Source organism: Oryzias latipes (assembly GCF_053564925.1).
Source record: "Oryzias latipes strain Hd-rR chromosome 1 unlocalized genomic scaffold, Olatipes_Hd-rR_3.1 chr1_Y".
Lineage (NCBI taxonomy): Eukaryota > Metazoa > Chordata > Actinopteri > Beloniformes > Adrianichthyidae > Oryzias > Oryzias latipes.
In genome coordinates, this window is record NW_027616335.1 from 1,955,817 (window position 1) to 1,971,607 (window position 15,791).

Here is a 15,791-nt window from a genome sequence, read left to right on the forward strand (position 1 = left end):
CCTTATGCTCCAATAATTACAGCGCGGTTGCTGATAGATGTTTTGTTTTTGGTCCCAGGTATCTCAATTACTTTTGAGACACGGGCTAAAATGGTGAAAAAAGAACCTGGATTCATATTTGCTGGCCTTTTTTTTTTTTTCTCAGCAAGAGTTGAGAATTGACTAAAGGTAGTACTTTTTCTGCTTTGCAGTTAAGGAATCTTAAAACCAATATTGACTGTATTAGAGAACTGGACCGAGTGAGTGTGGTATCACCAGCAGAAAATGACTTACTTTCAGCACCAGTGAAATAAAATCCACTCGGTTACCATTTTTTTGTGATACACACACCAAGCATGTTGGAGCCAGATGGTGTCAATAAGCAGTGATTAGTCTGAGCCAGTTTCTATGGCAACCACACTCGCCAATCAGGAGTGAACTTGTTGGAAGTCCACACCCTTACAACTTGAAAGCGGGTTGAAGAGAATCTGTCAAACGCTTTGAATGTTTGATATAAGACCACATCTTCTTATTGAGGCAGCTGATTGGCCAGTTTATAAATTCCACTACAGAAAAAAATTAGAATGGTTATTATGACAGATATGACTGAGTTATAGCTGTTTATTTCTCAGTATAAGTCTATGGGATTTTGGCTTTTTGGAGTCAGTGGGTACTTCCTGTTTAGAATGCGTTTCTAAATAGTCCAGTTTTCTTATGCTATGTACACACCGGACATTCGACGCACTTTCAAGAACAGGTTAAATGTGCATTCTTGAATGTGCGTTCACCACTGGACGAGCAGGGAGGGGCTTCATCTTTTTCTTTTAATATGGTTTATTGGCGCGTATCAGCCATGTATAGTTGGAAAAGGTTTTGTGCGAAATGTCAAAGTGGTGCAAATCTTGCAGGCTTTTTTCTTTTACAGCTTAATTCTGATGTATGAAAGACTTGGTGTCATATAATTCCGGTCGGGCACAAACCGCTATCACTAATTTCTCCTCCATTATCAATTTTCAAATGGTTAACACTTTTGTGAATTACAAGAGACGCACGCCATCCATATGTCACTACCAAATCCAACTCCCTGATTGGTCAAAGTTTGATCTGGTTTGACTTGATACACATGTTCAATGGCCGAATGTTTTTTACAGAGATCCTGAAAATGGGCGTAGAAACTTGCCAAGCTACACATCAAAGCAAGAGTTTTAAACGCAGAAATCCAAACTGTGCATATGTTTACATAGAATTTTTATTGGTTATTTGAACACATGTTGCCGAGGGCAGTGTGAACATAGCTTTATACAGTCAATGATCTAAACCTACTGGTTTATTTAGCAGTTCTTAGCTTAATCTTTATACATGTTTAGCATAAGAAAGCACCCCACCCCACATGTCTGTTTCCAAAGCTCAGCCACACCTAACACCACCTTCAATAGAGTAACTGAATCACCTTTGTATGCCTATGATCTCAGTCAATTAGTGAAGTGAGCTTTCTGCTGTGTGAAGACTTGATTGTGAAACAGCTGTCTTACCTTTTTTTTTTATAGTTTTTGAACCTTAAAAAAAGGTTTTTATAATAAAACGGAGTGTCATCAGCAAACATTATGTTTTAATCTTCCACATGATCATTCATTGTTTTCACAAATATTTCCAAATCTTAAGATATTTAAACAAACGGGGAAAGAAAAAGCAGTAAAGCCAAGTTTTCTCTGGCTTCCTGTTGTATGTGAAGTCCAATGGTCACTGATAGTTCAGCCCCACGCTAACCTTACAGGGGGAGGGTGGGGAATGTGCATTTCTTCATTACTTGTGGGTAAATGTTTGACTACCTTCAGAAATCCCCAGTTCCCGCCAAAGTTTCGGTGAAGGCAGGTCGTCTGCAGATGATTTGTGCGAGTCCCTGTGCTGTCATCGGCCGCGTACAGTATTGACAGGAAGCGGCTTCGTTTCATGTGCGCCGTCTGGTTAACCCAGAGAACAGGAGTGAGAAGGCGCTGCAGTTTGCTGCGGCGGTTCTTGGTTGAGCTGCGTTGGATGTCTCCGCCTGACTGTGAAGCTTTGCTTGAAGGCAGCTTGAAGCGGCGGATAAAGAGCAGACGGTGTTGTAATTCGGGCCGGCGTTAAATCAGGACTCGTCACTTCATGGTTACACATAAACACGTTGGAACAATCCTGTCGGCCTCTGACGAATTACACTTTGGTTAGCCAAACGTGAAATTCATTACAGCAGTTAATAATCGGGCCCAAGCTTGACTTACTGCCCCACTGTTGAGAAGTGAGTTTGTGGTGCAGAATACAACTTGGAGCAAAAATGATGAGTTTGTGCAGAGCCCACGGGGTTAGATCAGGACACATCTATGAACATTCAGCTGCTCTAAAAGCCTTAAAACATGCAGAATGTGTTCATTTATAGTTGATTACTTCTAATGCTTGCTTTACTTCTTCACCAACCACAGGAACTAGAGATTAATAGACTCTCCGAAATTACAAGTTTCAGTGTCCTATCGAATAAACTAATATTTATCTAAAACTTAATCCAACCCAAATCTGACTACCCATTTTTATTTTATTTTAGGCCTCTCTTTATATTGACTAAATACATTTATTTTTACTTCATTGCATTTTTAATGTTGTGAACCTGCTTTATTTTCTTTTTAAGGGAATTGTATGAAATGATTTTATAATTTTTTTCACTTACCGTATTTTCCGGACTATAAGTCGCTCCGGAGTATAAGTCGCACCAGCCCAAAAATGCATTATAAAGTAGAAAAAAAACACAGATAAGTCGCACTGGACTATAAGTCGCATTTTGACGGGAAATTCATTTGACAAAATCTGAGACCAAGAACTTCCACAACCTCATATGACACAATCATAGCAGACTGTTTATCTCATAATTTCACAGTAATTCTTTCTCATACTTATTTATTTATTCCTTTCATGAAGCATCATTGACCAACTAATACTCTGTTTTCATCCTGTATTTGTAGAATGTAGTCATTTTTATTGCATTTCAGAATCTATGAAATCATTGGAAAATAGAATATTATGTTGTTAGCCTTCAAGATCTTACTGTAAAAAAAGGTTTGCTGATTCTCTGAGTCACTTAACATACTCTTAACACTTAACACACCTCATACATCAAATTGACCCAGGAGTTCATAAGAACATATGTTCCTCACAAATGAACATAACAGGAGGGTTACCAATGTATTTATTTCAATTTAGTTCTAATATAAGTCGCTGCGGAGTATAAGTCGCACCCCTTGGCAAACTATGAAAAAAAGGGCGACTTATAGTCCGGAAAATACAGTAATTTTAATCAGGTCTTTATTTTAATATGCTATTTAAAGAAAAAAAGAGGCGAAAATCAGGATTTTGCTCTTTTTGCATGTCTTTGGTCTTTGATGGGTGAAGGAGAAGAATGCCCCTCAGTTTCACATGATCTGATACTAGTGTTTTTCCTTCTGGCATGGTTTTGTCCCATTTTGGTGATAAACGTCCTTAAATAGGAAAGCAAAATGTTCACCGTAATCTGCCTCATCTGCAGTTCCACCTTTTCATCCTTTTCCTGTCGCTGAAAGCAGCCTGGAGCGTGTTGTCTAAACAAGCGTGTGTTCATAGTCCTAAGTGCATGAGTTGTTCTACTCTCAGCCTGAGGCCTAAGTGCTTGTAGTTTTATTTATTTGTTTTGTAGGTGACTTTTGCATTTCCCCGAGCAAGAGAAAAACCCATATCAATGAAGGGCCGTTATATCATGTTTGCCTTTATTTATTCCTTATTTACGGAGTTGAAGTCAGCTCAGTATGCAACTACAAGGTGACCGTGCAGGTTTGACCTGTCAGCTTTGAGCGTTGCCATGTACGTGGTTGTTGGAGGCTGGCAGGGACGTCTGGTTTCCGCTTACCTTTTTGACGACATCACAAAGCCCCGCCCCCCTAGCAGATCACATCTGCCTCTTTGTTGTGCTGATAAACAGGTTTTATATTTAAATGATCTTTCTGCTGACACACTGTAAACCTAAAGCAGCTTTCAAATTTAGAAATTGCTGAATAAAAGAGTTTAGGATGAATCATTTTGCAGCGTTTGGGTTCTTCGATATGGAATGTGTGTGTTATTTTTTATTTAAATTGTTTATGAATGGTGGGATCTTGAAGAGCACAGCACAGATTATTGACTCAGAGCAGAAATGTTTGGCATCTTTCTTTGCACAGCTGTGAGAAAAGCTTTTCCCTCATCAACTTAGAAATATAGTGTCTCTTAAGTGTCTTAACTGTCTTTTACTAGACCTCAATCGTGGGCTGTTAAAAATGTTATATTTTTGTTGTGATGTGTATTTCAGAATTTCCATAAATAGGAAAATTGGGCTTTACTGTCCATAAAATATCCTTTATCTTTTTACCATTACGTTTAAATGCTTTAAAAAAGTAATTTTGGACTAGATGTTTTGCATATAGTTTGTTTCTCTTGGATTTTCAGCAGAAATTGATAAAGTTGATTTTGAACATGTTTATCAAGAAACCGTCCTGAAGGTGTTTCCGAGCTGTTAACGTGCAGGTTTTGGGTCAATGCTAGAAGCCTGTCAGTGGCTTGAGTGATGCACGGCGAGCGAGTGTGAACGCCGCTAGATAGCTGCTGCCACTGACAAGATAAAGGAGAGGCGAAAGTCCTTTCCCTCCCGATGCCATGGCAGAAAGAAAAACATGTTTTTGTGGCATTTTTCTGATGATGGAGGACATATATATATATATCAAGACAATTGAGTTAAAAATAGTATTTCTGAAAATGTCTTTATTCAGATAGTTTTGAATCAGGTGCGGACAAAATAATACTGTTTGAAATAGATTGTATTTTGAATGTAAAGAATGTGGGTCGACTACAAGCTCCCTGCTCTGCTCCATTCTGTTGCATCAATTGTAGACAACTAGACCCATGTACAGGGAAGAAAATAAGTATTTGATCCTTTGCTAATTTTTGTTGGTTTGCCCACTTGGAGAGAAACGGACCGCCTGTCATTCTAATGGTAGGTTGATTTGAACAGTGAGAGATGGAAAACCAAGAAATCGACTTTAGAGAATGTGTACATTTGTTTGTTTCATTAAAAGTATTAGATCCCTCCTGTCCGAAAGACTCAGTACTTTGTGGCAAAACATTTATTAGTAAGCACAAAGGTCAGAAGTTTCTTGTAGTTGATGTGTCTTCATTCATTGAAATCCTGAAGAGTTCATGGCTGTTGCTTGGCAACTCTGAGCTTCAGCTCTCTCCATGCATTTTCTATAGGATTGGAGAATGGATGGGCCACTCAATGACCTTGATATGCTTCTTCTTCCTTGGCTGCGCTAACTGTGTTTTGGGTCATCATCCTGTTGAAAAAAACCCACCCACCACCCATTTTAACCCATAAGAACCCATGCCGACACCAATGTATCAGAAAAATATCAGATGGTTTCTGTGGTCCATTTGGTTTGTGGTAAAATACACATAATTTGTTGTCACCTTAAACCCCAGCTTTTTGCCGTAGGTTTTGCAGCGCAGTTCAGTCCTGTGCACAGGCAAGTTTTTGTCATTTTTGCTAAAAACGGCATAAACATAAATAAGAGGCCTCTGGGGACGCCTTTAAAGACGATTGTAGTAGGCCTTAAAGAGAGTTGATCTAACTTTTAAGAGATTTACCTGATGAACTTTTGTTTGTCTGTGCAGTTTACACCCCAAGTGTTTGGATTCACCAAGATGTTTAAGAAGCTTGCTTGTTGTAGAAGTTTGTCTGTAGCTAAGATATGGCTACAGGTTCACATGTAATTTGTTTTAGGGTCCTATCATGACTTTAGACCAAGGATTAGCTGTTGGTGTGTGGAACAGGAGCTGCAGCCGTGCAGCAGTTAAAGGAGCTGTGGTCTCTCTTAAGGGTGGGTTTTGTTGACCCGAGTTTTTATAGATTGTCGGAGAAAGCCACAGAGCGAAGCACAAACTACAGGAAGCCAGTTAGAGTGGAAAGAATTATGGCATCTAGATGCACTTCAGATTGCAGCTTCCTTTTCTTGAACTTCCAAATTTTCAAGTTCATATTTAGCTACTGTCTACATTTTGTGTAAATCAGATTAGGGTCTTTAAGCAAAACTTTTGTCTTTTAAAATTGTCAAACCATTTGAAAAGCATTATTTCTGTTTTAAATGTGTCACTGACTTGAAGCTGCAGTATAACACAAATTGTCTGTTTTCTCCAAGAACTTGAAAAAAAAAAAACCCACACAAGCATAGATATATTACAAAGCCAACAAACCTATTTATTTCATTTCCCAGCAGCTGCTTTACAGACCAGGTGAAAATACGGTTTTTAATTTCTATTTGAAATCTTAGCTTTTACCAATTTCCTGTCTTACTTGAAATCCTTTTAGTTGCTGAAAGTTGGCCTGAAAAATGAGGAAAACCGCCCTGAGACTTAGATTCCGATGTCTAATGAGGGTCATTTCCGGACAAGCCTTTTCCTTTGTTGACAGTTGCAGCCAAACCCTTAGCTCAAGCTTGATCTTCAGTCAATGCAGTAAGCCCTTAGGTGATGCATATACTTAAGGAAGAACGTTCAAATTGCAATAAAAAGAGGAAAATTGGAAGCATTATTCAAGCAGGGTGCTGGAAAAGCTGGTCTTGCAGTTTGTGACGAGTTCTCCAACTGGTACTCTGTAAAAACGAGGCTGTCCCTGATTTTCAAAGTGACTTCTCCATAATTGAATTCCACCAATGAAAATGAAATGTCAAGCCACATTCTTGCCAGTTGCTCATTGATGGCTGCAGTGTTTCTTGTTTTGTTGATGCTGTGTCAGACTTCATATCCGTGGTGTCAACGGGGACTTTCATGGAGGCCAAACAAACCAAACGGCTTTTACCTGAAACACAATTTTATGTCAAAAAACAAACTTTTGTTTTAAGTGTGTCTCACATACATTTATATTTTATGATTTAAATGTTAAATTGTAGCTATAAAACATATCAATGATTGTCAAACAGCAGTATTAATTACAAGAAAAGTTAAAACCTGAACAAAACTATATACCTTTCATATATTAACTGCTTGAGCCAAAAACAATACAGGTTTGTGTATATAAATATCTCGTATTTGATGTCATTTTTTTAAAGGAAAAACAAAAGCAAGTCATGTCACCGTTTTACAGATATTTTTAGAATTCAAGTTGTTAAAATATCTCTCCTTCTTTCTCATCTCTCAACAAAAGCTGTTTTCTACAGGGTTCACAGCATTGTCACAGTTGTCACAGTCTGCCATGTTAAGAATCTGTCTCTTACTTTGCTTCATTCACTCCAGGATTTGGTTTTTCCTTTTAAGAATCATAGGACGTTTAGATTGTAGCTTATTTCATTTGTTTTAAACAAACACATTCTATAGTTTGATTTGGGGAAAAAAAGCCAAATTCAAGCCATTTCAAGCTCCTCTTTTGTGTTTGACTTTGATGACCAACTTACAATAATAGTATAATTAACCAACAAAAGGCAAACTCTGATTCTTGTGTTTTAGATCTGCTTGTGTTTAAAGTCTGCAAGTTGTGTAAAGCTACGTTCACACCGCCCTCTGCAATGCGCGTTCAAGTGGCCCCTTCCAATGAAAAGTCTGTAAAAGTTTCAGGCCTCTGCATTCAGAACTGTCGTGTTCATGCGCAGCTACGCACATGTTTGTTTTCTCTCTCTAGGTGCAAAACGCGTGGCCATTGAACATTAAACCAGGTTAAACTTTGGCCAATCAGGGACTCTGTTTTGAAGTGACGTAAGGACGACGTCCCATTAAAGTCACGGAAGTGCCAATCGTTTCAAAATTGATCATGAAGGGCAAAAAGAATAGTTGCGGTTTGTTCCCAGCCAGAATTATGTGACACCAAGTCTTTCATATATGGGAATAGAGGTGTGAAAGGAAAAGCCTGAAGCAAGATTTGAGAGATTCCACATTTCACACCAAGCCTCTTCCAACTGTAGATGGTAAACAACAGAAAAAGAAAAGGGAGAAGGCCTTCCCTGCTTGTCCAGTGTGAACACTGCAGGCTAAATTTAAGAAGCCGTGTCACATGTCAGGTGTGTCCATAGCTTCATGGCTTTCTTCTGACTTTGTTTGCCTTTGTTGTTAGTGTGCTGACTGGAAAAATATGTAAGCCCTCTGCACGTCTGCAAGGACTCTGCCCTAAACCTTGGGAGTCCTCTGCTTTTACCTACTGATGTTTGTTTCATTTAGAAAGTTGGAGGACTTTGTTCCTGTTTATGAAAGGGTGGAAACATTAACCTGTTCACCTCAAGTCAGCATTTAAAGTCCGCATTTTAATAAATAGCCAGAGTTGGTCAAATAAAGAAGCTTTGTCTACATTGTTATGTATAACATAATGAAGACTTTTGCACAAACCTGTATCTTTTTGAACATTATTACTAAGAACCACGTAAAGCACTGCAGATCAATGTTCTCTGTCACATAAATAAGAGATAAACTGCAACAGTACGTTTTCACCACTTGAGGCAGTTTCAGCTCATCGGCGTGTTGGACGTACAAGTGTCTATGAGGAGAGTCGGATGAAAAAGATGCTGTCATATCACGACTCCCGTTCAGATCACTGCGATTGATGTTTAAGTTTGGATCAAAGTGTGTGTGTGTGTGTGTGTGTGTGGGTGGTGGTGGGGGATATGGGCAAATAAATGAAACAGCATTGGGTTGGATGGCACTTTAAAAATGGAGCCACTTGAGAGCAAAAGTAGGCCACTGGTGTGAAAGTATGGCCACTCTGACGACTGTCGGTTTGACGGTTTGAGGATTTTGCCGCTGTAATTTACATTTAAAAAGCTTTGAAAGCCACAGTCAAATGAAGTTGCTATTAAAGGTGGCATTTCACCAATCCCTCTTGTAGAGGACAAGCTGAACCTAACCTTTAAATCATCAGATCTTATTACACACAGGGCTAATTTATCTGATAAGGTGTATATATGCCAGAAATAATTATTTATGTAGCTGGCATTGAGTTGTTTCCCATCCCCAACACATACTATTTGATAAATGTAGTGTTCTATCAGTTTGCACCATTTTACCTCTCAAAACAAACTGGATTGCGCTAATGTTGAGTATTTAGAGAATCATTAGAACGGGAGGCTTGCAGCATAAACACATTTTTTTGCCCTGCAGCATATAACTGTTCTCCTCTTTTATCTGAGCAATTTCTTTCCCCTTTGATACAAAATGACCATCATTTGCTGCTTTCTGCCATCATCACCATCATTTCACTGTCAGTAATATTTCTGAAGACACTTTTGTGTCCTTCAGATATCAAATAACTGTTTTTTTCTCTCCAGTAAATTAGTTTCATTTTTTGTATTCTTTTTATTTGACTTGTACAGCAGAGGATCAGACGGATGAAAGCTCCATTTCTTCGACTGATTTTCTTGTACAAGCAGGATTATGGTACAAGTCACAGCAGCAAAAAAAATGTAATTGACAAAATACGGTAACAAGAATCCACATTTCATTTCATGTGCATGCTTCTCTACCATAACCACATTTAGCTTCATGAAACATAGGGAAAATTTAGTATATTAGCGCAACATATGAGCATTTATTACGATAAATATAGCATAAAGAACACGTTAACAAGTCAACAAAACTCTTTAAACACTTCAAGTCACTAAACCCGTTAAATTCTTCATCCTTTGTGTTGCTTAGGAAAATTCTGAAAACCTTGGCATAAGACTGAGTGGTTCTTCTTCTGCATCGTTATCAGTAGAAAATACTAATACACACACACACGCCTACAGCGCCCTCTAGTGGTTGTTGCTATTTATTTAAAAAAAAAACACATTTAACCCTTGTGCTATCCTAGGCACTTTAACATTGGGAGTTGGGTCATCTAGACCCACTAGACAGTGCTCTGAACCTTTTTTCTGCAATGATTTGAGATCTTAACTGGTGTCCATAGATTACATGATATCTTTCCACCTTTATCCACCTTTGTCATGGTAGGGAAAACACGTCAATGTAAGTGTGGGGTCATCTAAAATAGCACAAGGGTTAAGTCACACCTGGGTATAAGTCGCACCCCAAGCCAAACTATGCAAAAAAAAAAAATTGCAACTTGTACTCTTAAAACTACTGTAATATAAGCACAAGGTGTATATTTGTATGAAGCCCCTTCTATATTCGTGGCAGAACTTTGTTTATTCATTTTTTAGAAATTTGATAGTGTACTGCCTTCGCATTTCAGACAAAATGGTGAGGGAGAGTGAATGGTGGATGTTTAAAGGGTGGATGGGGGTCACACGGGTAAGAAAGACGATGGAAGATAAATTGAGGGCTTACGGGAAATGGAAAAAAAATAAAATTCTACTAAATTTTCTCATGGTTTATCGTTTTTGTTGATAAATATTAACCAAAACTCTAATATTTAGTTCTTGACCTTGTTTGGTTTCATCTCCCTTTATAGTAATTTACCGGTACTCTCTAAAATTGTGGCAAACATGAAAATTCCTGTTTGAAAACACAAATTTCATTTTTAGCTCTTGACTTTAGGTCTAATTTGAAAAAAAAATACAAGAGCGGCATCTATTTAGGTGTTTAATCAGGCATTTTATATGCCTTGTTTACGTTTCTCTGCTGTTGATGTGCCAATTTATATTCTGCAGTTGAACACTATTGTTCAAATTCCCTGACCAACTTTGATTCTTAATGTTTTGGCATGCAATTCATTCGGGCCATCCTCCGGTGTTTTCTCCATGGAGACCAGAGGAGCCTGTTTGTTCTTTGTGTTCCAGCCCAATGGCTGCTTGCTTGTTCAGCCATGATTAATTCAGGCAGACCTCTGGAGAGAACAGCCAGGCAGGGTTACCCAGCCGGGGATCTGGTGTCTAGCAGCCATAAAGTCACTGACATTTATCAAAGTTATCGGCACACGTGGCTCGTTTGCTCCTGTGAAGGCTGTGATTTTGGCAACTTTTTGCCCATTCTCGAGATAGTTTTGCACATGATTAAAATATGGAAAGAATTTAATTGGGATTCTTGAGGGCATTTAACAGTGGTCACGTTACATGTAATTACTCGGTTTATCCTAAACTCGCACACATTCCTTTTTTTTTTTTTTTAGCAGTAAGTGACAAATTGGGTCCAAAATTAGCCCCATTATCCTGGGATGTGTGCCAGGTGTGTGTCACTGCAGTGTGACATTTGTGCCATCCTCTTATTAGCCCTATCTGTGTCATTCCTCGGTCAGCTGAACCTGACGGATAGATGAATCGTGCGCCGTGTCAGGCTCATAAATCAGCTAATGTTGGAAAATGGCACCTGGCATTTGGTGATGACAGCAATGGCTGCAGTTGGAAGAGTTTCTTCTCTAAAATACTTATGGAATGGTCAGAAACCGGCATACAGGATGAGAGTCTAGCTTTTGTCTGAAACAAAAGATGCTTTTACCTGATCAATTATCTTTACCTGTTAGCCTTTACATTAAAAAAAATCGTTATTAAGAACGATATCTAGCTTTTTAAAGTGCAAATCTATTAAAATAGATTCAAAAGTGCGTCCGAAGATGCAATATCTACATCTAAAATTCCTCATTTTTAGGCTGGTATGCTCAGCTTTTGTTGAGAATAGCTCAAAATCTCAAAAGAAATCGAAATGTGCCATGTCAAAGCCTTTTCCAAATGCTTTCAAAAAGGTATTGACATAACACAGGATGATTGTGGTGAGAGCTGCTTAACACACCCGTCTCAAATTGTCACAGAACGCTGAAATGGGGTCAAACATGATGACTGTAAAGGTCAAAATGTGTGATTCACACCATATTCATCAAAAAGATGCAGTGAACTCTCAGGTTTCACAGGGATGATTCATTCTTTCCTTTGAAGAACCTATTATCTTTAAGGTAACAGGTGCTTTATTTAAAAGAAAAAGGTCAAATCATCCTATGTTAAAGCTTTCTGAGCATTAATATGTACGTTATTTAAGTTATGAAGACTTTCACACAGCAGCCTAGGATCTTCTTTCATTGGTTAACATTTTGTGGCAGCTTTTGTTAGTTGGTTTACTCTTTTGAGGTGATAGAGATTATTTATTTGAATTTTATTCTGGTCTTTTTCAGCAGACTCCTGACCAGTTGAGTTTGTAAGAAGTTTAGTGGCAAAAATCCTTCTTAAAGAGTTTTCTTTCTTAAAATGTCTTTTGGAGGTAGAAACACCAGCATATCAGAGTTAATGTCTGTTTGGGCTGAAAGGTTGTACAGATGTCTTGACATTTTTTCTGGTACTTGTAGAAGTCCTGAATGTAAAATGGTCTGTTTTTCTGTTTCTTGCAAGAGGGATTGGGCATCATTTTAAAGTTCTTGCTCCCTTCTCTATTTCTCAACAGGGAGGGGAAGGGTGGCGGGGTTGCTCCGCCCAATAGTCCTCAGAGGCAAATTTCTAATGAGCTACTGCTGCTCTGCAGAGACTTTGTCATAAAAAACGATACAGGTTTTTGGCCAAAAGAAACCCATACATAAGCATAATTAAAAGACCTCTGGGAATGCTTTTAAAATAGATCAAAAGATGATGGAGTGGAACTTTAATACCGCCCCTTGAATGATATCTCTTTTAATATGGATTTTAGAAAATATTTGTTTTTCATAATTACACACCAGGTTAGAATCTTTGGCTTTATTTTTCTGCGTTAACTCCTTTCAAAGGACCGTCTCCTAGACCAACCAACTCAAATTCAATAAAATACTAAACACAACATATTAATTAACAGTTGCAATAAAGTTTAAGCATTACTTTATATTTTAGTCAATGTTAGGATGTCTGCTGCTGAACATCCCCCAAATCAATTGTTCTGTGTTAACGGACCCACTTACATTAACTTAATGATCTCTTTCTGTAACAAAATTTAGGATGAAATAAAAACTTTTTATTTTTTATTTTTTTAGATTCCATATCAAGGCAGTTTGGTTTTTTTTTTAAATATGCGACTAAATAACCAACTGTTGCAGGAAGCATCATTAACAGAGAAAGTAAATGTGACTTTTTCTCCATAAGATCATGAACTCCTTGTTTTTCTTTGCTATTATTCTTCATTCCTTTAATTGATACAAATCTTCATTAAACTATTTTGGCTCCAAGATTTACTTTAATTTGACATTAAGGCAAAAACACAAGTGAATCTTTTTTTTTTTCCACATAGCAGGAGATGCATTCAGGTGTCAAGGGGTTAAGGTCAGCTTATTTTGCTAAGATAATGACAGTTTGAAATGTCATGAGGAAAAAAATGAAACAAAAAGGTCATTTTGTGAATGTGGTTGAGAAATAATACCATATATTGCAGACAGATCTACTTCAGGTTTTATTAACATTATTTTACTCAACTGCCTGATTTCATTGTATTTTATTGGCTTGAAAGTGCTCGCATGATTCTGCTGATAGAAAAATATTTGACAGTTTTCACTGAAGGCTGTGCAGCCTGGAGGAGAGTTTGGGTTTTATTATCTGGATGTGAAGTGGAGCAGCTGTGTTTTCATAAGAATGCATGACACAAGAATAACTACATGTTCTTTGAAGTGGGGTTAAATGCAAGATAGATTAGCTGTGTGATTAGTTATTATTTTAACACTAGCATATCTGGCTAGTTGTATTCACTCTTTTGCACCAACAAATTTTGTTTCTTTTATTATCATTTTTTGTTGATATTTTAATTGCAGTCACCTTTATTTTCTAGTTTTCAACTGGACAATATCATTTTTTTTTTATAGAATTTGTCCCAAAGTCAACATCTATAGTGATGTTATAATGTTTTGATATGTAGTGCTAAAAATCACTGCATTATTATTAAGTAGAAAAACAAAAGTATAAACATGGTTTAAATAATAAGGTACATTTAAATATCAAAGCTATAAGCTTTATGCTGAAGCTTTGCTGAGTCGTACCTCAGGCTGTGTCACATGTGGTTAGCATTCCAAGACCACTCACAGCGACAAAAGACCTCTAATTTTTCCTTCTTACTTTTGTTGTCTGTCAGGATGTCTCGTTTAGTTTGGTTGATGTGACTGCTTAGATTTAGTGTTTTGGTCGTATCACAGTGTTAAAGGTCATCTGCACACAAGGCTCTTTGTGTGACAAACCTACAGACTGCAAAAAGCGCTGAATGCACCGGATGCTCAGTTTTGTTTCATTTTGTTATCATGCTTTCTAAGTCCTAACCATGTACCTTTTTTTTTTTTGCACATGCTCTCCAGCTGGTGGGCGGTCAGTTCGACCTTGAGATGAACTTCATCATTCAAGAACCAGAGAGCATCGTGTGCCTGGTGGAGCTGTTGGACAAATGCGAGCCCACCTGTCAGGCTGAGATATGGAGCATCTTCACCGCCATCCTCAAGAAAAGTGTCCGTAACCTGCAGGCGTGCACTGAAGTGGGTCTTATTCAGCAGGTGCTCCAGCGCATCTCCACCACTGACAGCATGATAGCAGGTACCGCTTCTTGAAGGCCTAATTTACCTACATTTAGGCAAGAGGGAAAAGTCCCAAAAAAGACAACATCCACTGCGTATTCATTAAAATACCAAATGTACCAATATGATGCTCATGACATCACAGCTTCTCTATTAAACATTTGACCTCTGTGTGGAGGCAAAGAAAGTTTTAAAGAAAAAGCCCATCCAAGTCAATGTGAAATATTGTAATCATTTCAACAATTCTTTTGTGCGTATTGAGACTTTATTGTTCGGTCTTCCTGTGCCACGCTGCTCTGTAACGGGCGCCGTTGCAGCCCTCCCTCAAGTGTCAGGGTAGTGTGCTGCACATCTGCAGATTGGTAGAAATTAAGCTTCAGCTCAGTGAACTTTTTCCTGCTAGAACAGCGCTGGCCCCAAGCCTTTGTGCAGTGAGGCAAAGGCATACAGCCCCAACACTTACTGGCTCATTTAAGGAAACTGCTACTTTTTTGTGTCTCGATGGAATAAATATAATTTATTTTTCTTGTTTGGTATAAATGTATAAAAGGTATAATTTTTTTTAATGTCAAATGGAACTCATGGTGAATAATTAAAGTGGGGTAAATGTATGCATGTGTCAGATATTACATTTGATTCACGCTTAAACATCTGTCCCATTACTGCTCATCAGTATTTGACAACATCTGGCACTGAAGCCAGCTCTCCCAGAGTGCTCCAACTGTTTCAAGTCTTCCGTTTAGGATTGAGCCTACTTTTATTTTGAAATTATTTACTTAATTTATTGTTTTTACTATTATAATAAGACCTTTGTCATTATTATGTTTTGTAATCATGGGAAAATACACAAATAAAGATGTTCTTCTGTGTCCAGCCTGCCGTGTTAAATCCATGTTTTTGCCGCTAACCTTTGCCCTCTGCTGTGCGTCTTGCAGACCTGCTGGTGGACATGCTGGGTGTTCTTGCCAGCTACAGCATCACAGTGAAAGAGCTGAAGCTTTTCTTCAGCAAGCTGCAAGGGGAGAAAGGCCAGTGGGTGAGTTGGAGTCATAATGTGGTGATACGTCTTGGCCGACCCGCACGGGGAAGGTTCCAGCATCTCACGCACGGACCGTTCCAAACCCCACAGGCAGCGCCCTCCTAACACAACCGCACACTCGGGACAAATCCATTTGTAGGCAGAGGAATACATTTCCAGTATAGTATGCAGAAGATCACAATGTGGCTTTTCTCAAATCCTTCATTTAGATGCTAACTACAAAGTTTAATGTCATCAATAATTTTGAAAGAAGTTTGAATTTTAAAATAAAAAAAAAAAACTAGAATAAAAGGTTGTGTTTGAATTCCTTCACTACTCACTACTTGGTGC

The 15,791-nt window shown here is 38.2% G+C and overlaps 1 protein-coding gene across 3 annotated transcripts in view; it reads left to right on the forward strand.

Moving 5' to 3' along the window:
* LOC101175296 (lipopolysaccharide-responsive and beige-like anchor protein) overlaps positions 1–15,791 on the forward strand; it is a 174,521-nt gene that overhangs the window by 4,443 nt on the left and 154,287 nt on the right. For all 3 annotated transcript variants that reach the window (XM_078943356.1, XM_023957677.2, XM_023957676.2), the window contains 2 exons: positions 14,210–14,441; positions 15,358–15,458. In XM_078943356.1, the coding sequence (XP_078799482.1) occupies positions 14,210–14,441; positions 15,358–15,458 (333 nt within the window). The remainder of the gene's footprint in view (positions 1–14,209; positions 14,442–15,357; positions 15,459–15,791) is intronic.